Consider the following 23982-nt stretch of genomic DNA (forward strand, 5'->3'; position numbering starts at 1 on the left):
AAGCGCCTAGAACCGCTCGGCCACAACGGCATGCTAAAGGAGGTTCGCTAATTGTGTCTTAAACATGCAAATGAAACGTTCGGCCAGGCCTTGGGAGGCCAGATAGAAGAGGGCAGTATGAAGTAACTGAATTCAATTCGCTTCACAAAAGAGGCGAAATCCTTTGGAAGTAAATTGGGCCCATTATCCTTGTCAAAAGGTTCTGGGAGCCTGTCGATGGAAGAAATTCTGGCCAAGATCGGAATGGTATGATTGGAGGAGGTACCGGACATGTGGAAAACACAGGGAAAACCAATAACAACATCCATCGCTATGAGCCAGGTATGGCTCAAGAATGGCCTGGCGAGATCTAGGTGGAGGCGAGACCAAGATGTCGAGATATCTGCCCATGGAAACAACCGGTAGTGTGGCGTAGTTTGCTTCCTCTGGCAAGTGATACATGTGACCACTAGATGAGTGATTGCTGCATCAATAGCCCGACAGTGGAGTAGCTGACGAGCCAAACGCTTAGTGAGGGCCACCCCCAGTGCCTTCCATGGAGGAGAACCAACACCTGTTGCTGAAGAGGATCCAATACCGCCGTTTCTTCAAAGTGAAAAGAGACCTCTGGGTCCATGTCGAAATCTATTTCCTGACCTACCAATAAATGTGAGAAAACGTCTGCATTGGCATGTGGGTGGTAGAACGATATTGGATGACATAATTATAGGCAAGTCATGGCGACCACTCCCACTTGACGTCTTTCCCGATGTTGTGGAGAGGTTCTGCTATGGCGGTCGCTGAAGGAGTGAATGATCAGTAGTAATGTAACTGCCCCAGCACAGGTTTGAGCTGGCAAACATAACTGAATGGGGGCAACTGTTGGATCGCCTCCACATATCATGGCATGGGATGAATGCCCACCGCACTGAGGATGTGCTCCAGGTATTCGACAAGAGAATTATATTTCTGCACCGAAGGTTTGCGCCCCAATGCAAGGAAAACAACGCCACTAGGTTGCGTTTTAAATCTCTTATAAAAAGGCGATCCAGGATGTTTCCGGGGCAAGTTCTGACGCTCTGAGTGCGCCTGAAAATGTTATATCCAGGTTTCAACACAGGACAAAATCCTGTCGAATAATGAATCACATTCCCTAGCGCAACGATTTTTGAGCTCGTCACAAATGCGAAATCTCTGTTCCTGCAGCTGCACAGACTTTTATTAAATTACGATTTAATTCAATAAAAATATGTGCACCTGACGAGTGATTATTTATATTCATAAAACGTGCTTCACAGCTGCTGATTGACAGCCATGGATGAAAATTTTAAGATAGTTCGGCTTATTTTCAGTGATGGAATGAGTTGCGCCCGCATTTACTCGCCAGTTTCCAGCTGTTTGTTCTACTGACAGTCGTCGGACTTCCTGGATAAGCGAATCGTCACTACTTGCAACATCAAGATCGGTAGTGCTACCGGACGCCCAGAGCGGTGTTCTGTCGGTTAGGCTTTTTTGGTTACATGAAAAGTTTTCCACACACAAATGAAACCTCACACAGTTCATGCAACTGCTGCCGTATTCTTTGCTCATCCGAGAGAATATTTCTGCCCGTTGTACACCTTCCGAAAGTAAAAACCCGATCACAGAACGCTGTTCTTCAACAGTACTTTTACAATGTGCCCTTTTTGGGGAGATTTGTTTGTTTTGTTTCTAACTATTAAAACCCCGGTGTAACTGGAGCCAACTATAGCGCATCTACTCTTGCGTTTTTACTTGTTTCGAACTTTTAAATGTTTTTTGCAAACGGAATTTTCTTATCTGTTCATATGATGTAATCTTACTGCAAAAAAATTAGAAGTCAGTGAATTTGCAACATGCAAAAATTACTACTGCTCACTGGAATTGCTAAGCCGTTATCTTAAAACCATAGTCTCATGTATCTTCTATTTTGTAAAGTATTTTGCGAAACATGCTTATACACTCAGGTGACAGAAGTCATGGGACACCTCCTAATGTCATGTCGGACATCGTTTTGCCCGGCATAGTTCAGCAACTCGATGTGGCCTGGACTCAACAAGTCGTTGGAATTCCCCTGCAGAAATATTGAGCCATGATCCCTCTACAGCCGTCCATAATTTCGCAAGTATTGCCATTGCACGATTTTGTGTAAGAACTGACCTCACGGTTGTGTTTTATAAATGTTCAAGCGGTGTCGGGCGATCAGGATGGCCAGAACATTCGGCCAGACTGTCCACAGTATTCTTCAAATCATCCGCGAACAATTGTGGCCTGGTGAGATGGAGCGCAGTCATTCGTAAAAATTCCATAGCTGTTTGGGAACGTGATGTCCATGAATGGCTGCACATGGTCTCCATGTATCCGACCATTATCATCTCCAGTAAATGATCGGTTCAGTTGGACCAAAGGACCCAGTCCAATCCACGTAAATAAAGCCCACACCGTTATGGAGCGACCACCAGTATGCATAGTGTATTGCAGACAACCTTGGTCCATCGCTTCGTGGGGTCTGCGCCACACACATCAGATCTTGCAAATGAAATCGGAGCTCATCTGACCAGGCCTCGTGTTTCCAGTCGTCTAGGGTCAAAAGCCCAGGAGACGCGCTGCAGACTATGTCGTGCTGTTAACAAAGGCACTCACGCCCGCCGTCTGCCCTCATGGCCCATTAAAGCCAAATTTCCCCACACAGCCCTGACGAATACGTTAATCGTACGTGTCACGTTGATTTCTACGTTTATTTCACGCTGTGTTGCTTGTCTGTTAGCGCTGACAACTCAACGCAAACGCCACTGCTCTCGGTCGTTAAGTGAAGGCCGCCGCCCCCTCCGTTATCCGTGCTGAGAGGTAATACTCAAGGTTTGATATTCTCGGCACTTTCTTGACACTGCTGATATTGGAACATTGAGTTCCCTAACGATTTCCGAACTGGAGTGTCCCATCTATGGCCAACTACCATTCCGTATTCAAAGTCTTAATTTCCATCACGCGGCCGAAATCACATCGGAAACCTTTTCACATGAGTACAAACGACAGCTCCGACAAAGCACTGCCCTTCCTGTTTCTTGTGTACGCATTACTACCGCCATCTGTAAAAGCGCATTTCGCTATTCCATGACTTTTGCCGCTTCACTGTAATATGCTCTGCGTCACCCATAAGATGGAGGCCACTGAGTACGTCGATTGTTACTTTAGAGTTATCACTTATTATTTTCAATTTATTTTGGGCAAATGTGACCATTGATAACATCACTATGTAAAAATAAAAGTTATACTTCAGTTTCCATCTTCAGTAGCCTCCTCGGTTTTCTGTCAAAAAATTAATCAACTCAATACTTTTACTGCACTCCCAATTCATTCGCCTTCATTAACACTTACGACCTCGCCTCTGGACGCTGGACGCCGTTCTGATCGTGTGTTATCAAGACCCACGAGAAAGAGAGGCCACGGCGCTTACGTCACGAAGGTAGGCGTGAGCTCGCTCGCTCGCTCAGCTCAGCAGACAAAATGCGTTTCTAAACCTGTTAACTCGCAGCTGGGCGTGTATGTACTAACGAGAATTGCATCTTCTACAAGAATCTGCTATTATGAAGTTTTACTAATTACTATTCGTACAACATAATTTAAGATCAATTCTCGACATAAATAGTATAACGGCTTGTTTGTCTCATTTAGTCTGTTCTGCGTAACTATCCTCATTTAATACAAGATGTAGTGCCTTATGCAGCTGATAATCATTTTGACATGATATTAATTTTATTGTACCCCAGTACAGCCGTAACAAATAATTAGTAGGCCTATACACTTTCTACCACTGTAGGACTAATAACAGTGAGATTCCATAATAACCGATTCCAGAAGAAGATGTAATTCTCGTTTGTACATACACACCCAGTTACGAGTTAACAGGTGTAGAAACGCAGTTTTTCTGCTGCGTTGAGTGAATGAGCTCGGCCTACCTTTGTGAAGTACGAGCCGCGGCCTGTCTTTCTCGTAGGCATTGTGTGTTATGTTGTGACGTCACCTGGGCGTCTCCTCAACCAGTTTCACATCCGTGCGTCGCACGCTATGCTTGCCATCGCTTGCACCACCTGGCTTCACGTGTCTTACTGATGAGTACAGTATTCTTGCAAACAGTTTTCTTTTCTTGTCGATGCATTTACTCATCAAAATGCTACATTAAATTGCGGCTGAGCTCAAGGTAAATATAACTATTAATTTTCCTATACAAAAAGTTTCAATTATTTGGCAGTTAGCAACCATGTAAGGTGACATGGGAGGTTTCAAAACACATGGTCACCTTACACTTCTTTAGAGCGGACGGACTACCATAAATAAGACCTTGGACATCATACTGAGGTGACAAAAGTCGATATACCTCCTAATACCGTGTCGGGCCTCCTTCTGCATTGCAGTAGCTCAACCTGTTATGGACTCAACAAGTCGTTAGAAGTCCCTTATAGAAATGTTGAGCCGTGTTGCCCCTATAGCCCTCCGTAATAGTGAAAGTGTTTCCTGTGTACAGTTTTGTGGAAGAACTGACATCTCCATTATATCCTATAAATATTCGATGGGATTCATGTCGGTCGATCTGGATGGCCAAATCATTTGCTCGAACTGTCTTGAAAGTTCTTCCAACCAATCTTGAATAGTTATGGCCCAGTGACATGGGCATCATCATCCATAAAAATTCCATCGTTGTTTGGGAACATGAAGTCCGTGAATGGCGGTCTACAATTAGCCGAAAATAACCATTTAAACCCATGATCTGTATAGCTCGACCAGACTATACTGTCCATTCAATGTAAACACAACCCACACCATTATGGAGCCACCACCAGCTTGCAGAGTATCTTGTTGACAACCTTGGTTCAACCTTTACAAAAGAAGACGAAGTAAATATTCCAGAATTCGAATCGAGAACAGCTGCCAGCATGAGTAACGTAGAAGTAAATATCCTCGGAGTAGTGAAGCAGCTTTTTTTAAATCACTTAATAAAAGCAAGTCTTCTGGTCCAGACTGTATGTTTGGGAGTAAGCTGTTGCATTAGCTCCATACTTAACAAAAATATACAACGTTCTCTCGACGAAAGACCCATACCCATAGACTGGAAAGCTGCCCAGGTCACACCAATATTCAAGAAAGGTAGTAGTAGTAATCCACTAAATTACAGGCCCATAGCATTAACGTCGATATGCAGCAGGATTTTGGAACATATATTGTGTTCGAGCACTATGAATTACATCGAAGAAAGCGGCCTATTGACACGCAGTCAACACGGATTTAGAAAATATCGTTCCTGCGAAACACAACTAGCTCTTTATTCGAATGAAGTGTTGAGTGCTATTGACAAGGAATTTCGGATCGATTCCGTATTTCTGGATTTCCGGAAGGCTTTTGACACTGTACCACACAAGCGAGTTGTAGTCAAATTGCGTGCTTATGGAATATCGTCTCAGTCATGTGACTGGATTAGTGATTTCCTGTCAGAGAGGTCACAGTTCGTAGTAATTGACGGAAAGTCATCGAGTAAAACAAAAGTGATTGCTCGCGTTCTCCAAAGTAGTGTTACAGTCGCTTTGCAGTCCCTTATCTATATAAACGATTTGGGAGACAATTTGAGCAGACGCCTTAGGTTGTTTGCAGATGACACTGTCGTTTATCGACTAATAAAGTCATCAGAAGATCAAAACAAATTGCAAAATGATTTATAAAAGATATCTGAATGGTGCGAAAATTGGCAGTTGACCCTAAATAACTAAAAGTGTTACGTCATCCATATGAGTGCTGAAAGGAATCCGTTAAAAGTCGATTTCACGATAAATCAGTCAAATATAAAGGCCGTAAATACAACTAATACCTACTAGGCGTTAAAATTACGAACTACTTAAATTGAAAGGAACACATAGAAAACGTTGTGGGGAGAGACTCTCACTGAAATGATACAAGATCTGGGCTGGACGTCATTAAAACAAAGGCGTTTTTCGTTGCGATGGAATCTTCTCACGAAATTCCAATCACCAGCTTTCTCCTCCGAATGCAAAAATGTTTTGTTGGCGCCGACCTACAAAGGGAAAAAACGACCACCACGATAAAATAAGGGAAACCAGAGCTCGTACGGAAAGATACAGGTGTTCGTTGTTTCCGTGCGCTATACGAGATTGGAATAATAGAGAATTGTGAAGGTGGTTCGATGAACCCAGTATCAGGCACTTAAATGCGATTTGCAGATTGTCAGTGTGGATGTAGAGATGTAGATGTCTTTGTGGTGTCTGCGCCACACTCGAACCTTGCCATAAAGTATTACCAACTGAAATGGGAGGGCATCTGATCAGGCCACTGCATTCCAGTTGGCTGAAGTCCAACGGTATGGTTACGAGCCCAAGAGAGGAGCTGACAGAGACGTCGTGCTGTTAGCAAAGGCACTCTCGTCCGTCGTCTGCTGCCATAAACCATTACAGCCAAATACTTCATTGCACTGACCTAACGGATGCGTTCGTCGTACGTGCCACATTGATTTGTGCAATTATGTCATGCATTGTTGCTTGTCTGTTAGCAGTGACAACTCTATGCATTCACCGCTGCTCAAGAGGTAATACCTGTAATTTGATATTCTCCACATGCTCTTGACACTGTGGATCACGGAATATTGAATTTCCTAACGATTACGAAATGGAATGTTCCATGCGATTAGCTCCAGCTACTATTCCGCGGTCAAAACCTGTTAATTCTCGTCGTGCGTCAATGCAATGTTTTTATACTTGTGTACGCGATTCTACCGTCATCTGAATATCTGCATATCGCGATTCCAGACGTTTGTCACCTCAGTGAATGTTTATGTGGATGATGATGATGATATTTGGATTGCGGGGCGCTCAACTGCGCGGTTATGAGCGACCGTACAAACTTCCAACCTTTGCTCAACCCAATTTCGCTACTTTCATGAATGATGATGAAATGATGATAACAACACAAACACCCAGTCATCTCGAGGCAGGAGAAAATCCCTGACCCCTGCTTTGATCCGAACCTGAGACTGTTAATGTAGATATTAACCGAATTAATGACTACCACTTTTAAGGCTACCAACTAACACAAGTATATCAATTCTTTGCATTAAGCGTTGCCTTCACTATACATGTTTATCTAATTATTGAATGACGCTCGTAATTATGCTTTTAGTTTGCTGTTTCTTTCGTGGGAGCAGCTGGTATATGTAGTCACAAAGATTCACTGCCATGGATAGAAACTTTGTTTATTGCATTACAGCGATATTTTCTCTTTCAGTGGTGTAGAATTATCACACCTGCTTTACTTTACACGCCCCTCCCCATGTGGTGCGTACAGAGCCACAAATTGCCAGATAATATCAATTGTATAGCTCTGCAAACGACCTCATAACTTTCGGCAAACTGCCATTCGGTTGTGTTTGCGATCAATGGTGATTCGAGGCAGCATGTTTCTCCCCGGAGCTCTATCAGGTACAAATCTTCCGTCACACGCTAAACTACGACTCGCTGTACCAAGTGACGCACGTTCTTCACACATTGAAAGTTTTCTTCTTCTTGTTCATATTACCCATGTTTTGGCTGAGATGAACGGTAATCACATCACTTTAAACTATAAAGTTTAATTCACTCAATGCTCGCAAAATTACTTAGTGGCTGTCCTGGACACTATTGAGTAGTCGTCGGAAAGACGAATTCGGCACTTGTACAGTTCGAAGCAAACTTCGGTGAAATTGAAAGGAAAAGCGTCAACATTAAGAACAAAATAGTAATAACACTGTTCAACACAGAGAAGCGAGCTCATAAGAGGAAAGAGTATACCAAATGTTTGTACGAGGGAAGGAACATCCTGGCGATATGGACGATATAGGGGAGCGAGTGTTAGAGTCATTGCTTAAAAGAGCCTTGGAAGCCACCACCTTCGTGGATGGATTCCTTTTCCCTAGGATTCTTCCAAAATATCTTAGTCTGGCATCTGCCTTTAAATTGCTAAGTACGTGGTATGGTAGAATCTGTTAAAGAATGGTAAGATGCCAGGCTAACATAAATTAAGACAGCCATTAAAATAAATTTATTAACAACAGTTCTTACTCAACAGTTATTAGGCAACATTTTCTTTGAACCCAAAGCAATTCTAACATCTGTTGAAACTTCCAATTCAAGCTCGACAACTATTTGTGATAAAAAGTTTAAAATGCCCAAGGCTATTTCAAAATGCATGTTGTAACCTTTAAACAAATTTGTAATAATAACCTGACAGCAGTTCAAACCTACAGACAGAATTAAGATAAATCCAGTTTAGCCAAAGCACTTGAAACACACAACAAATTACAGTGGGATCTCCTTATCACAAGTTTTGTACACGCCTTTCTTTTTGCGCCGCTGTTCAAAATTTGCTCGTTCACTGTACAATAGTACCGAACAATTTCAAACAAGTTTAGGTGCAGACGTCTTCAGATAAACGCTAAGTTAAGAGGCATGAATCATCCAATTGCAAAATGCAATTACTTTACTCAAGAACAAATATGCAGCTTTCTAATTGATCCGCTGCTGCCTCAGTGGGTTTACAGAACCGTATTCTTCTATCTTATGTTATTTCATACGCCAGTCTTGCGCACACTTCCTGGCAGTACGTTACATACATCATTAAATTTTCGTGATAAGGCCTGAAACATGAATCAGTTAACATTGGCTCCACACATGCATACAAATAACGGGCCCCACCTTGGCAAACAATATGACAGCGTTATAACATGAACAGTTAAAAAAAATGACCTGTCACGAAATAGTGGAGCTAATGGCGCCTTACAAGAGCGGGCTCAATGACAATTGGAGAGATGAACAGATGGGCAAGTACTCAATAAGAACGCAACTCGGCTTGACGTGGAGTTATCCAGTATTCGTGTGTCGATGCAGCCACGGAGCAGCGACAGTATAGTGACGGCTGCACAGACCTCCAGACGTTGCTTTAACCGCCGACCTCCCTCGGGAAACAACAGTATTGTGTAACTGAAGAGCTCTTGCATGCAAAAGGGGAGTTTCTTTCCAAGTTACGGCTTCCCAAACAACGGCTCGCAACAACAACTGGGCAGTGCTATCACTCCAGGGGCGGCCAAGTCTTTTCCGCCACATTACACTACCTGCTGCCAGCACAGGGCCCCGCTCGCCACCTTCCTCGTACGGCTGCTAACTTCAGATTCCTCCGCTGCCCGTGCCACGCAGTCTCGCGGACCAAATTCGCACCACAAGTATCTCTGGCAAAGATATTCTGCACAAACAGCGATTCCACCAGGAAGCAAAAAAATAAAAAAAATACCAAACTCTGCAGAAGGTTTCGACGCACGACACAGTACGGTACTCCGAACAAGGCCATGTTAACCGTCTTTGAAAAATTCCAGCCCCAAATATTGATAGATAATAGGTGCTGGTAATATTTTCATTTCTGAAAGTGTTTGTATGGAGTGTAGCCATGTACGGAAGTGAAACTTGGACGATAAATAGTTTGGACAAGAAGACAATAGAAGCTTTCGAAATGTGGTGCTACAGAAGAATGCTGAAGATTAGATGGGTAGATCACATAACTAATGAGGAAGTATTGAATAGGATTGGGGAGAAGAGAAGTTTGTGGCACATCTTGACCAGAAGAAGGGATCGGTTGGTATAACATTTTCTGAGGCATCAAGGGATCACCAATTTAGTATTGGAGGGCAGTGTGGAGGGTAAAAATCGTAGAGGGAGACCAAGAGACGAATACACTAAGCAGATTCAGAAGGATGTAGATTGCAGTAGGTACTGGGAGATGAAGAAGCTTGCACAGGATAGAGTAGCATGGAGAGCTGCATCAAACCAGTCTCACGATTGAAGACCACAACAACAACAATATGAGACGAATGTGGGATAAAGACTTTCATCACTCCAGTCATGACAGTTGCGACAGATGCAAATTGAAAGGTTCCTCATGACCCGTTCGAATGGACGAGCGCATTAGCACGCCGATGCTGGGCTTCGGGGAGGCCTGCCGGCCCCTAATCGGATCCGCCTTCAAAATAACTACGAAGTGAATACCAGGCTGGTTCTCAAGTCTCGTTTCAGTTGCACAATTCGTAAGCATTTCGAGAACGTTCACACTTCGCATGTGATAATACCAGAATCAGACACGCGGTGGTTCACATATTTCGTCCACGAGGAGGCGCGGATGTCGTCAACAACAGCATTCGGCCACCTTCAACCACTGACATTGCCAAATACACAACAATATGCCTAAACGGTGATGACAGGGAATAAGGCAAGGAAAGAAAAGCAGAAAAAGTTGAAAAATCATCATCTTGGAACTTCACATCAACTTTTTAATTCAGAGAGTATAAGTTAGTATAATGGATAACATTTTGTTTTCTATAATTGACCATGAGCATAGACAAAATTAAAGTGCCCACCAATTCTTATGGCCTCTCTAACTGAACTGAATGTCTTACACGTGTGTATGTCCGCGATTTCCCGATTTGGAACAAATGCTGCACAAGTGTTAATACCATTCCATAAGAATGTTTAGTGAGGTGCTAGGCTTTGCATATCATTGATATATTTATCATAATCGCCGCCGGGATGGCCGAGCGGTTCTAGGCGCTATAGTCTGGAACCGCGCGACCACTACGGTAGCAGTTTCAAATCCTGCCTCGGGCATGGATGTGTGTGATGTCCTTAGGTAGTTAGGTTTAAGTAGTTCTAAGTCTAGGGGAGTGATGACCTCAGATGTTAAGTCCCATAATGCTTAGAGACATTTGAACCATTTGGAAGCAAGCCAAGTTCAAATTCACCAACTAGAATTTTCTCAGTGATCATACAAATCAAGAGATTTCCAATAAAGCTACAAATAGTGTCGTATTTCACCTGAAAAGCAAGTGAAGGTCATTGACATTTAATCTACGAATTAAAGGTGAATTTCATAGGGATTCTTTGTACTATTGTCGTGGGGCCTTTTTGCCTCTCTTTCTGTCTCTGTATGTCCGAACACTACTCAGCTATCTCATATTTAAAGTAGTGCTTTTAATCAAGTGCTAAAAACAGTTTAAAGCAAAAAAACGATTTTCTTTATAACGGCTGAATAGGAGAGGTGTTAGAGGTTGGAGTGCGGGGGGGGGGGGGGGGGAGGGGGGTCGGTGCCCCACAACATCTCATCAAATCTCAGCATGGCGGGGAGTCAAAATTTGAAAGAAAACCCCTCCCGTAATTAGTTTACGTCCCTACTGCTTGCAAAAGTTGCAGGCGCGGATCCAGTGGTGAAGATGGAGGAGGAGTGGTGAGGGGTTGGGGGTGGGGGGGGGGGGGGGGGGAAGAGATTCACGAATGTTATGAGGTCATCTCTTTTATATCCCCACCAAGAAGCGACGAGAATATTCCACCACCGGGCAGTAATATGGAGGTGGAATCACACCGGAGCAACCTGGGACATTCTATCATGTATAAATAATGATTTTCATTTTAAATTAAATTTTTATTTGTAACGGGAAACAATTCTCTGTCTTCCGTTGTGCTTGGACATCGCAAGAAACACAAGATGAGCAGATTTTGTCTGCGCTGCCCCAACCTACACAGTGTAAGAATGAAATTGTAAATATCTTCTAAGAGAAAGTGCCTACCGAAATACGTCAGGAGTGTGCTTGTGTGTGTGTGTTTGTGTGTGGGAGGTGGGGGGGGGGGCGGGGGGACGGACATGCGCTATACAACCTAAAGCTCCAATTATCCCTAAAGTAAATAACGAATATACGTCGATCAGACAGAATATCATGACCACTGACCTTCTATCGATATAAACTTGTCTGTGTGCAGAATGGGGAAGGCACGCGATCTATCTGAGTCTGACCGAGGGCAGATTGTAATGGCCCTGAAGTTGAGCACCAGAATTTCGGAAACTACACAATTTGTCGGGTTTTCGGGGAGTGAGATTGGTCGGCCACCCCTCATTAGAGATGTCGGAAGTCGTAGGCTGCGTAGACTCGTGAAGCAGGAGAGGCGGCGAACTGTGGCGAAACTAACATCAGGCTTTAATGTTAGGCAGAGTGCAAGTGCCTCTGTACACACAGTACACCGAACTCTCCTAACGGTGGGCATCCGCAGCCGACGACCAACTGATGTGCCAGTGTTAACATCATGACATCGGCAACCTCTAAACATTCATGGGGGTGTCTGTTTGTTCTATATCGTGTCTCCCTACCACTTTCTCGCAACGACGTTCTGGGTGTGTTTTTTAGGGAATTGACTAGTTTGAACCTGGGACCTGTTGCTGGTAAGGAGACGCCAGACCACACATGACAAGTAGAATTCAGAAGAGTTCAATGAGACTAGGGAAGATATAACCAAATACTTAATGATCTCAGCGTCAGTTCCACTGCACTCCCTGTAAAAGAATCTTAATACTAACTAAAGTTAGTGGAAGGGATTCAAGGCTGTCCTATTTTTAGTTAGCTGGTAAAATAACGTCAAAAAAGCAGTTACGTTTACCATTGGAAATTTTATTCTACTCACAAAACATTGTTTATAAATTGCACTATTGATAAAAGGAAGTGTTTTAATACAGGATGGTAAAAACCAACTGCGTTCAACAAAAATGTGAACGAATATTCCCTGAATGGGTTTCCAAGTTCTACAATCGATCGAAGGATGACCTATGCCATATCACATCTATAATCTAGGTTAAGTTTCACAAAAGAGAAAACTATCAAAATGGTCTACAGTGACCCTCAATTATCTTTAATTACTTATCTAACTTGTCGTAAATTACAGTGGCTGATGTGGCTTCTCAATAACTATATAAAAGAAAAATCATCGCGTTTCATATCTGTTCTTCAAGTGGCAAATGTGAACACCATGAGTTTTAATTAACGATTGACATTGGTATTACGCAAAAAGGGGGTGCAACAGATGAGACTTCTGCAGTTCTGAGTGAAGCCTTATGCGCTCAAAAATGCGGCATCGCATGCGTTCGTTACCTTGTCGGTGTTTAGGCAGCGTCAGGGCAGCGGCGGGCAGCACAGCTCCGCTCACCTCGCCATCTCGGAAGCAACTCTCCTCTAACTTCTCCTCACTACATTTACCGAAGTTGATTTTAAAAAAACTATCTGGCTGTGGTTTCATCTGACCAATCAGGGTCTCAATGTTAACCTTAAGCTCCGCCTACAAAAATTCTGTCTATCCAATGAGAAACGTTATACTTTTCGTGGTGGGGCAATGTTTTTAAAGTTTGCACCGTACAGAGACGCTAAAACCTGCAGCTAGTGTGGTCCTTTTAGCGTTATCTTAAGATCTATACTGTTCTTCTGAAGGGCTCTATCTTTTAACATGGGCTGGGGAATGGTCCTAATGTAACAGAAACGCGAAAAGCCTCACGCTAAAACTTGCTGGTGGTAGTGGCCCTTTTTGTGTTATCGTAAGATCTATACTGTTTTTCTGGAGGGCTCTAGCTTTTAACATGGGCTGGGGGGTGGTCCTTGACGTAACAGAGACGCAAAAAAGTCTCACACTAAAACGTGCGGGTGGTAGAGATAGGCTGGAAACGTGGGTGTCCAGTCCATCCCTTATCGTAGGGTCTTCTAGCTTAACACGGTTCTGCTCTCAGCTTCTGTTCTCGTTTCTCCCCTCGGAACTGCGTCGGTCTCACGGTGGGAGGGTACGACATGCATTTAGGCATTCTTGTGTTAGTCTGTGGTATTCCATTTGCTCACTCGTTACTCTTATTACTTTGGTTAATTTAATGTCACGATTTATTCAGAGCTATGTGACATACTACTAGATTTGCTTATCATGTCAGGGCTTTCATGGAAGGTTTTGGATTTGCCTGACACCTTACAAACTAATACTGAAATGGACACTGGACCATCGGGACTGGACGTTGGCGCACTGGCAGAGAGTTGGATGCTCTGATCAATCCTGATACCTTTTTCATCATGCCGATAGTAAGGCGCGAATACGTTGTCTAAGAAGTGTACAGTTCCTTGACACCTGCACTGCGGCACGAAGGCAAGCTGGTGGTGTTTCCATTATGTTCTGTGGAACATTTACTTGCACATCCATGGATGCAGTGGAGCTCGTTCAAGGCACCGTGGCGGCCAAGGAGTATCATACACTGGTTGCAGATAGCTTATACCCCTTCATGACGATCGTTTTTCCCGACAGCAGTGACATTTTTCCACAAGATATTGCATCATGTCACAAGGCCAGGAGAGTGATGGTATGGTTCGAGGAACACATTGGCCAGTTCCAGTTGATGTACCAGCTCCGCAACTCACCAGATCTCAAACCGATCGAACACATCTGATTGAACGTGGAATCAGAGCTCATCAACCCCGTCCCTGGAATTTACGTGAATTAGATGACTTGTATGTGCAGATGCGGTGCCAACTCCCTCCAACGACCTACAAAGGCCTCATTACTTCCAGGCCACGATGTGTCGTCGTTGCTATCCTTCCCGAAGGTGAATATAACGGCTATTACGCAGGTGGTCATAATATTCTGGCTGATCATAGTAAGTCCACCCGAACAAATACGTTGCACGTTGTGACGAAATATGCAAAATGGTTCAAATGGCTCTGGTCATCAGTCCCCTAGAACTTAGAACTACTTAAACCTAACTAACCTAAGGACATCACGCACATCCATGCCCGAGGCAGGATTCGAACCTGCGACCTTAGCGGTCGCGCTGTTCCAGACTGAAGCGCCTAGAACAGCTCGGCTACTCCGGCCGGCTTTCTGTAGTCGTTGCTGTGTGACGCTTAGTGTAAAGAGAGACATCACTGTTCAGTGGACGTCTGGAAACGAGTAATCTGGAGTCGTGAATAACGCTATACGTTGCGTCAATCCGATTGAAGGTTTTGGGTTTGAGTGGTTCTGGGAAACGTTACTTGCCATAATGAGTACTGGCAACAGTGAACCACGGAGAAGGTAATATTTCAGTATTGGAGTGTTTTTGTGGTTGGGATGTAGTTCCCTTAGTGCAGTTATAAAAAGCTGAATGCAGTGTGTGCAGCAGAGGAACAGTTCGGAGACATTGATAGTTTGTATCAGCAATACAGTGTAGCACCTGTGAGGCAATGATATTAGGACAACAACATTACAGAAATGGACTGACTTGCCCAGAGTCCCGACCTGAACCTAACGGTCAGTTGGGATGGGTCAGAGTATCGACTTCGCTCAAGAACCATTGTTCATCGTCAGTACTTCCTCCCGTTTCAGGTCCTGAGGAATAATGGACTGCCATTCCTCCACAGACATTCAGACACTTCATTGAAAGTGTTCCAGGCAAACGCCATCTTAAAGGCGAAAGGTAGACACATACCATATTATTGTCCACTAACAGGTTTCCTGACGCTTCTGATCAGATAATGTACATTATTAGCGGAACATGTAACTTCTTTTGTATGCCAGTAACTAGAATTAAATTGCCTATCTGTTGTAGCTGTGTTGTCACGGTAATCACTAAAGACTTATGTCTCAATTCTAATAGCGTTAATCGCACACATGTGCCCTAACTCGGCACCTGGTTTTCAAGACGTTTCGGCACTATGTTGCAGGTTTCCTCGGGACCAGCAGACACTGCCCAATCACTTCTACTTCACAGACTTCGAGCGGCACACGGCAGAGATCGCCTCCTTCCACCTGGACAGGTAAGCTTCGTGTCAATACACAACATACATGCATCCTAGAGCTGGAAATGCCCTCAGTATTCCCCACAGAAATACGGCTCTAAGGGACAGGAGAAAGCTTACTTCATACACAACTTGCATAAAACGGGGATAATGCCACGAACAAAAAACAAGAACGAATCAGATCTGTAATGAACCTTTACATCTGTACTCCAGAAATTAATATACGATTTGAGGACGGACTTTCGTAGCGAGTGGTACCAGTATTTTCTTTCCTCGCCCGTACCCCGTTATCCCATTCCCATACAATGCACGCCTGGATACCTTTTTTTAATCTTGTTGGCTTAGAACGAGAATTTCATTTTCGGCTCTTAATCGTGTACATTCAGACCGGAACATTTCAGTTTTAATAAATGAAGGGATAAGGGTAAAGTAATCGTCAAGATGCTAAATTGCTCCGTAAAAACTCATTTCAGAAATCTTCTATTAACTTTAAATTAATTCTTCAGCAGATAACGAGTTTCTTGCGAGCAGACGGTAGTAGTTTAATCGTATCTGCCTGAGGGAGCAGCGTATTGTAGTCACTGCAACGAATGTCATGTGACACTAGGATCGAGAAAGCCTCATAAAGAAAGCTAATGCTATACTGTCTCAGCTCTGCAGATGGAAGTATGTTACACCCGCTGCCAAACATGTCACACCTCCGCCCTACTGTCAACAATGTATTTCACATCCAGTACTACTGAATGTTGCTTAAAAACTTGACAAAAGTGTCATGTTGCATAGTGTTCGGTTTTAACATTCGCAAAGAATAAACAAGGGAAGTTTAACAGGATTGACAATAACAACTTACTAAATATTAAAAATAAGCGAGATACTGGCGGATTTCTTTCTCTAAATAGAAAGGTACTCGAGTTGTGGAAGTCTGAGACGTGTGTAAAGAGCAAACTCGAACAGACGACTAAAACTTTTTCGGAGGAATTCATTTGCGGCGTTACTGCAGGATAGGGTTGCAGTCAGTACACTGGTCTCCTAGCCGTTTTTAGCTTTCCAGACCTTGATGCCACTACTTCTGATCGAAGTAGTTCCTCAGCTGACCTAAAGAGGCTGAGCGCATCCCGTTTCAGTCTTCCCACCAAGGAGAAATCCCTGCCTGTGCCAGGAACAACTCGGGACATCAACATGGAAGCCCGAAGTGCTGACTGCAAAGTTACGGCGGCGTACAAAGTTCCGGATTCCAGATTGCTGATAAGCGTCAAGAGGAACCGGAACTGAGTACCATAATGGCCCTCGATCTCGGAACCCAGTCTTTCCATGGGCAATTCTGTTGCTACCAGAGCTCCCCAAAACGCTTAGGGCCCGCCTCACTGCTTCGCAACTGTGACAGAAGCAGAGGGGTACTACAAGTAGGATCGCCATGCGCATCTCTATAACACAGCATAAAAGAGCATAGCTCACAAAAGGCAAGTGACCGAAACTCGTTTCATTTTCAGTAGAATGGTGATTACGCTATATTTTTTGGAGGGAAACTCTGAAGTGAAATGAATGGAGTTAAAGCATTCGACACTAGTGTAACGTTTGTAGTTTATTTTTGATATTCGAGGATGTGATGTGACCTTCATATTTTCACTAGCTTAGAGCCCACTGCTTCTCTCGCGTAGACTGTATGGCCTGCAGATATTTTTTTTTTATTTCATCGAATTTTTATGTTGTTCATAAGTTGAAACACCTTCTAAGCTCTTCACGTTACTGAAGGCCATATAAGCATGGTCTTTTTCGAATGAACTTCTGACCAAAAAGCGATTCTGGTAGATGGAGTCTAAAGTTTTTCTTAATCATGCCATTTGCGTGCTTATGGCGATATTTCCATAGCAACTTTCATCCCCTAACGGATTTTTCTTTATATGTGACCGAGAAATGAAATACCAGTTATCATAAATTTAGCTTTAACCTTGTTTTTAATGTAACGAAATATTTTCTTAAAATTTCTTATCCGCAATTGCGCTCCCTTAGAGGTTGAATTCCAGAAACACTGAAACACGTTTTTTTTTTTTTCTGGCCGAGAATTCAAATACCAATTGTCATTGATGTAGCCTTAAAAACCCTTTAATAATTCTTAAATAATTATTTAGTTCAAATGGCTCTGAGCACTATGCGACTTAACTTCTGAGGTCATCAGTCCCCTAGAACTTAGAACGAATTAAACCTAAGCACATCACACACATCCATGCCGGAGGTAGGATTCGAACCTACGTCCGGAGCGGTCGCTCGGCTGCAGACGGTAGCGCCTAGAACAGCACGGCCATTCCGGCCGGCAATTATTTAGTTTCGAAAAAACGTTCACCCGCTACTTTATCCCCTTAGTAGTTGAATTTCCAAAAATTCCGAAACCTTTTTTTCTATTTTCTGACTGAAAAGCCAAATACCCGTCTTCGTAGTCCTAGCTTCAAAGTTCCCTTAATAGCGAAATACTTTCAAAAAGCGGTTCATCCCCTGTTTCACTGCCTGAGGAGTGGAATTCCGGAGAATCCCTTCTTAAACGATACCTGCAACACAAGACTGACGCCATCTCCGAACTTCTATCGTTATCAGTTTGGGATGGGTGATAATGAATCAGTGAATCAGTCTGACCCTATCTGACACCCTTAGTGGTTGAACTTCCAAAAACAGTGAAACACGTATTTCTTTATTTCTGACCGAGAAACCAAATACCAGTTTTCGTAGGTTTTCCTTAATAGCGACATTTTTCAGAAAAATCCCTTCATCCTCTATTTCACCCCATTTCGAAAAATTCATTCTTAAACGAATTACAATATAAGATATACGTCTTATCCAAATCAAGTTTCTATCCTTATCGGTTTGGACTGGGCTGTGGTGAGTCAGTCGGGACACTGCCTTTTACATGTAGAGATCAGAAGTGTCATGTTTCGTAGGTATACGCTAAATATTATTCAAACAGTAGTTCTCAGTAGTTGATGTGTTACGCCACAGAGGTTCTGAGTACAACCACTGTCATATTTGATTGCATATAGTATTGTCTCTGCAACGTAATTCTAAGAGAAGCTAGTGAGAGAGGCGGGTGTTGGCTATGCTACTGGGTGATCTGAAATGCTGAGCGGTCTGAAATAGCTTGCAGGGTACAGATATAAAGATGCAGAGGATAAAGAATTTTGGAATATACTTTAGTAAAGATTAATTTGATAAGTGAATATATAAGATAATGTTGTTGCTGCCCTGCTTCCTTGTGTGTGGTTACGATGTTTTTGAATAACAGTAGTTTTAGTGGGTTTTTTTCTTTGTTGGTTTGGTTTGGTCAGCTTCATTGTTCATACCTGAGTAAATAAAGTTATCAGTGCACTTGGCATGCACTGAGAGGTTATAGATTTGCTATTCGTTTAGCAATTCAGTAATTAATCTCGGGGCAAAGTAATAAATGTTATAAAAAAGTTAAGTTTGTAAAGATCATTGTATTAGTTAAGGATAAGTTCATTATTACAATATAGTTTTTGAAAATCTGTTTCCTTGGAATCACTTAGCAAGTTTAAATTCTACCATCGTCTCCACATGAGCTATATTTTCTGATTATGTGTGTATGTGTGTGTGTGTGTGTGTGTGTGTGTGTGTGTGTGTGTGTGTGTGTGTGTGTGTGTGTGTGTGTGTCGGCGCATTGCTTTCTGTGGAACACAGTGGCTTAAGCTCAGACGTGACCTCTTTAGAAAAGGTGACCGTTCTTTCATTGCACTTGCGCAAGGCTTTTCTTGTATGTAGTTTGCTTGCTGCTGCGCTGTATTTTTTATGATCACCACTTCGAGCTGTATCGAGTTTCCGGTATCACAAGTTAGTCATAAAAATTAGCTAGTGTTAATTTTGCATTGCAGTCAAGATAAATCATTCACAGTTAGCTTTGCTTTTCAAAACTATGATCAGCTTCAGTATAGGAAAAGTTCAGTTCACGAACTTCGAGCATGCTGGAATAACTGTAGTTCAGCAACTTCTGTTGATTAGTATAACGAAAAACAGCCAAAGTTGCAAAATTTCAAATTTTTTTGTTCGCTAGATGACTAGTTTCGCGCGGCGACCTATTTTCAAATCATTGTAAGAGATAGTCAAATTGCTATTTCCGAAAATGCAAAACGCATCTAAACAAACGTGCAAGCAAGCATTTACAGCGCATATATCATGCAAAGCCCAGTGCTGATGGAAAACATCGGTTTGTTTCTCGTTACTAACGATATATGCACCGTAACTGTTCGTTTACACATTTTTCACGTGGTTTTTGCATTTTTGGAAATACCAGTTTGACTATCTGTGACGATGATTTGAAAATGGGTCCCGGACCGAAACTAGTCATCGAATGAACAAAAAAGTAAAATTTGCAACTTTGTCTGGTTTTCGTTGTACTGAAGGTTCAGTTCAGACCACATTTCTTATGCATACAGTTTTATTCTCACAGTGCAGTGTTACATTTGCTTGTGTATTATTCAGTGTTCGGAATACTATATATTCAGTCAGCATACGTAAATTCACAGAGCATTTTTGTAGAAACTTTTTTGGTTCTTTCAAAATTTAGTTTGTAATTATGTTGCATCATTATTCTGTTAGTTTTGTGTGTCGGAACTGCAAGCCACGTATCATGACGTCACATATTAAAGCACTGTACAGCGCAAAACACAGTTTCACAAGACTGCTTATTTAAAATACAGTTTTACGTTTTCTGATTAATTCGGCCGAAGTTAATTAAAATACAGTTAAACAGCGTTATGTAATTACACCGCCTGCACTGTTCAGCACAACAACACTCATACACACTAAGCTACAGACAAAAAACCAGTGCAGTCCAGGTTCAGTTCACGAGATTAAACAGTGAAAAGTTGCACTTGAAATTTTACACTAGATCAAGCGACTATTAAGATGGCAGATCATCGGAAACAAACATTTATTAAGAATATGCTGCAGGGGATATTTGAAAATGAGTCCTCATGTAGAAAAATGTAGGTATCCCATGAAAATGTAGTTCAGTAATGGAAGATGTACGTATAAATCCCTCGTTCGTACCTTCTTGAGTACTGCTCGTCGTCCTAGGACTTAGCAAGTAGGATTAATATAGGTGATAGGTGAAATACAAAGAAGAATGGCGTGTTTCGCCACAGAATCGATTATTAAATCGTTTCCAGCTCCATTCACCGATGCTATAATAGAGGAATTCATTCGCCAAATGTTAAAAGCCTTAAGTAACAAAATATCGGCAGTTGGAATCTTCTGTGATATGTGCAAGGCTTTTGACTGTGTAGACCATGTGATTGTACAGAAAATTTCAGTGACTGGGGGGAATCACGAAGGAACTTGCCCAGCGTTCAATTTTGAATCCTCTCATATTTCTTACACGAGGTGTTTCTTCTGTATTTCGTTAGGCGCATTTTCTCTGATGTTTCGGCAGATAATTCTTGTTCAGTTTTGCAGTGTGTAGCTGGAGTCGGCCCAAACAAACACTGCCCATCACATCTTTACATCTTTCAATGCAAATCCCAGTGCCTGTGGAGAGCATCAGTTTGTTTCCCATTACGAACAACATGGATTTTAGAGCTGAATTTTAAGCATCCATTCGATTGGGTGGTCCCAAATTAGTCTAATGTTTTATCGATCTGTGTTAACAGGAAGGATAAAACTCGAGTAATAACTAGTACTCCAACACCGCCCTGGCCCGAGATGACTGCTACGGCCATGTAGCAGCGCTGCTCATTCGCTGTTGGAGTACTGGTTATTCCTCATGTTTTACCCTTCCTGTTAACACAGATCGATAAAACGAATATCGCACTAGACTGATCTGGAACCACCCTAACGAGTACACCCGTAAAATTCCTCTTTAAACATCAATTTTTCTTCTAATGGGAAACAAACCGATATTTTACGTCGATATTGGCGTCGCATGAAAAACATGATCAGTACTACTTGTTTGGGCTGTCTCCAACTACACATCGAGAAAACGAAATTACAGTTATGTGCCGAAACACTTGAGAAAGTGCCTGGGAGATACCCCCGATATGTGAGAATGACCTTCCACTAAAAGTTCATCAAGCTGAACTGGCGCTCCCTGCAGACGATACTAGTATTATAATTAATGACACTAGGGAGAAAGCAGCAGAAGATACTGCTAATAATGTTGTTCAATCTTGAAAAAACACGCTGTATTCATTTCTGTACAGAAAATAGTCGTACCAGCAACTGATGAAAGACATTTACAGAAATCAGTAAAAAGGGTAGAATGTTCCATATTTTTGGGTGTATATGTTAATCGAAACTTGAACTGGAAGAAATGGATTACTGAGCTACTCAGTTAAGTTCAGCTGTTTTTCCTCTTCGTGTGATTGCTAGCCTTGGAAACAAATGAATCGACCTTCTAAAATGTTTTGCATATTTCTAATTAACAATGTATTATGGAATAATTTCCTGGGGTAAATCATCACTCAGAAAGAAACAGCAGTAAGTGTGTAGTATGCGGTGCTCACACGCAGTCATTTTGTAGGCATCTCAATTTGCAATTCTCCGTCATACATGGAAGTCTTGCAAGATATTAATGTTGATGAAGATATTGAAAGGTCATAACGTAGGCTTTAATGTGAAGCTTACAGTGTTCAACAAGACAGTTGTAATAGGTCTCTAAAGCTCAAAATGTTATGATAGGATAAAAAATAATGGGTTTGACATGAAGACTGATCCTGAACCAATTTTTCACTCCGCAGTAGAGTGTGGTGCCGTTCTGAAACTTCCGAACAGAAAAAATTGCGTACCTGTGACTGAGAAACTGGACCCTTAACTTTTCGGTGAGCTATCAACCCACGACTCACAACACTCCTGCAGAGTTTAATTCGCAAGTACGTATTTCCCAGTTGCCCTAAGGAAGCTTCTGTGAAATTTCGATAAATGTTAGAATTGTACGGGCTGATTGAAGCTATGAAGATGCATCCTACTCGATCCTGGATAGTTCAGTGGGTAGGAGTCCTGACCGTGAAAGCATCTTTCCATGCTCGAGTGCCGTTTAGCAGTGTAGTTGCAATTACTCTGGAATTTGAAAGTGAGTAGTTTTAATTTTTAAAAAATCTCTTTCTGAGGATTCTCTAAGCGTTACTTGGAGCCTGGCGTCGGTGATGTAAATCTAAAGCAGAAAAACTTTTCATTACTGCTGTAGAGTAGATGTACCCACAAGATATTGTTTACTTTCCGAGTACAGTGTTTCCTTCCTCTTTGCGTAATCCTAACAGTAGATCCTTGTAGGATGTTCTGCGAACGGATTGTAAGCGCCTAACGTCAGTCGATAAGACGGGGTCTTTACTAGATGTTCTGCAGAAGTTTGCGTGGGTGAGATTACTCTGTAAGGGGCTGCCAAGTTCATCCCCCTCCAGTACGACTGGAGCCTAAATAATTTCACTGCTCCGAAACTTGCTTTTGAGAGCGCATCTGCGAGACGAACGCTATGATGGCTTTCGTAATCGCTGGGGCATATTTCGCACTGCGGTAAAACATGGCAAGGCACAAAGACTTAGTCAGTCGGATAAATCTGTGTTTACTTACATCTGCTCAACAATAGAGAATCACAGGAAAATTTGAGACTGTGGCAGAAACGAATATCTCCAAGCTGAGACCGAGTCGAAACCATGGAAGTAACGGGAACGGTGGTATGCAGAAATAACAAAGACACGATAAGTGGAAGTGTTCGGCTATCTCTGCAGCATTTCCGGTGAAGAAAGGCTTGACTTTTTAATTCAATCAACTGTGGGCTCTTGGGGAAACATTGTACATTAACTAAGCAAATACTGCGTTTTGCCTTGTTTCATAAATTTTATTATTAATGTTACTGCACAACCTAGGTTGTGGGTTATAATCCCATTTTCAAGTACGTTACTGATTCCCAAAGATGACAATGCACAGAAAAACATGATTACAAGGCAAAGATAATCATCTCAACTTCTTAAGGTACCGATCGACAGCTTAACGTAAAATTTCTTCAGTGACCATTTTTTAACAAATCACATATCTAATTACACAATTCAGCAATTATACTAACATGACGGGACTGAAGTTATGCATCAGCCATCGTTTAATAAAGAGCAAACCCAATTCAGTTATTAGCCTCTTTTAGATGAGATCACAAGTCCAGGATAGAAATAAAACTTTGAGCCTCAGTCCATCATTAGATAAAAAGTTCTTCGTTGATGGATACCTTCAGTCTTGTTATGTTAGTGTAACTGCTGGATTGTGTAATTACATATATAATTTGTTGAAAAATAGTCATTGACGTTATTTTACATTACGCTATGGATCGATACCTTCAGAAGTTGAGATGA

At 42.3% G+C, this 23982-nt stretch overlaps 1 protein-coding gene across 5 annotated transcripts in view; it reads left to right on the top strand.

Moving 5' to 3' along the window:
- The window catches only part of LOC126335195 (extracellular serine/threonine protein CG31145), a 1599051-nt gene that overhangs the window by 1518864 nt on the left and 56205 nt on the right, over window positions 1-23982 (top strand). For all 5 annotated transcript variants that reach the window (XM_049998199.1, XM_049998198.1, XM_049998200.1 and 2 more), the window contains one exon: window positions 15569-15661. In XM_049998199.1, the coding sequence (XP_049854156.1) occupies window positions 15569-15661 (93 nt within the window). The remainder of the gene's footprint in view (window positions 1-15568; window positions 15662-23982) is intronic.

Source organism: Schistocerca gregaria, chromosome 2 (genome assembly GCF_023897955.1).
Source record: "Schistocerca gregaria isolate iqSchGreg1 chromosome 2, iqSchGreg1.2, whole genome shotgun sequence".
NCBI classification, from domain to species: Eukaryota; Metazoa; Arthropoda; class Insecta; order Orthoptera; family Acrididae; genus Schistocerca; species Schistocerca gregaria.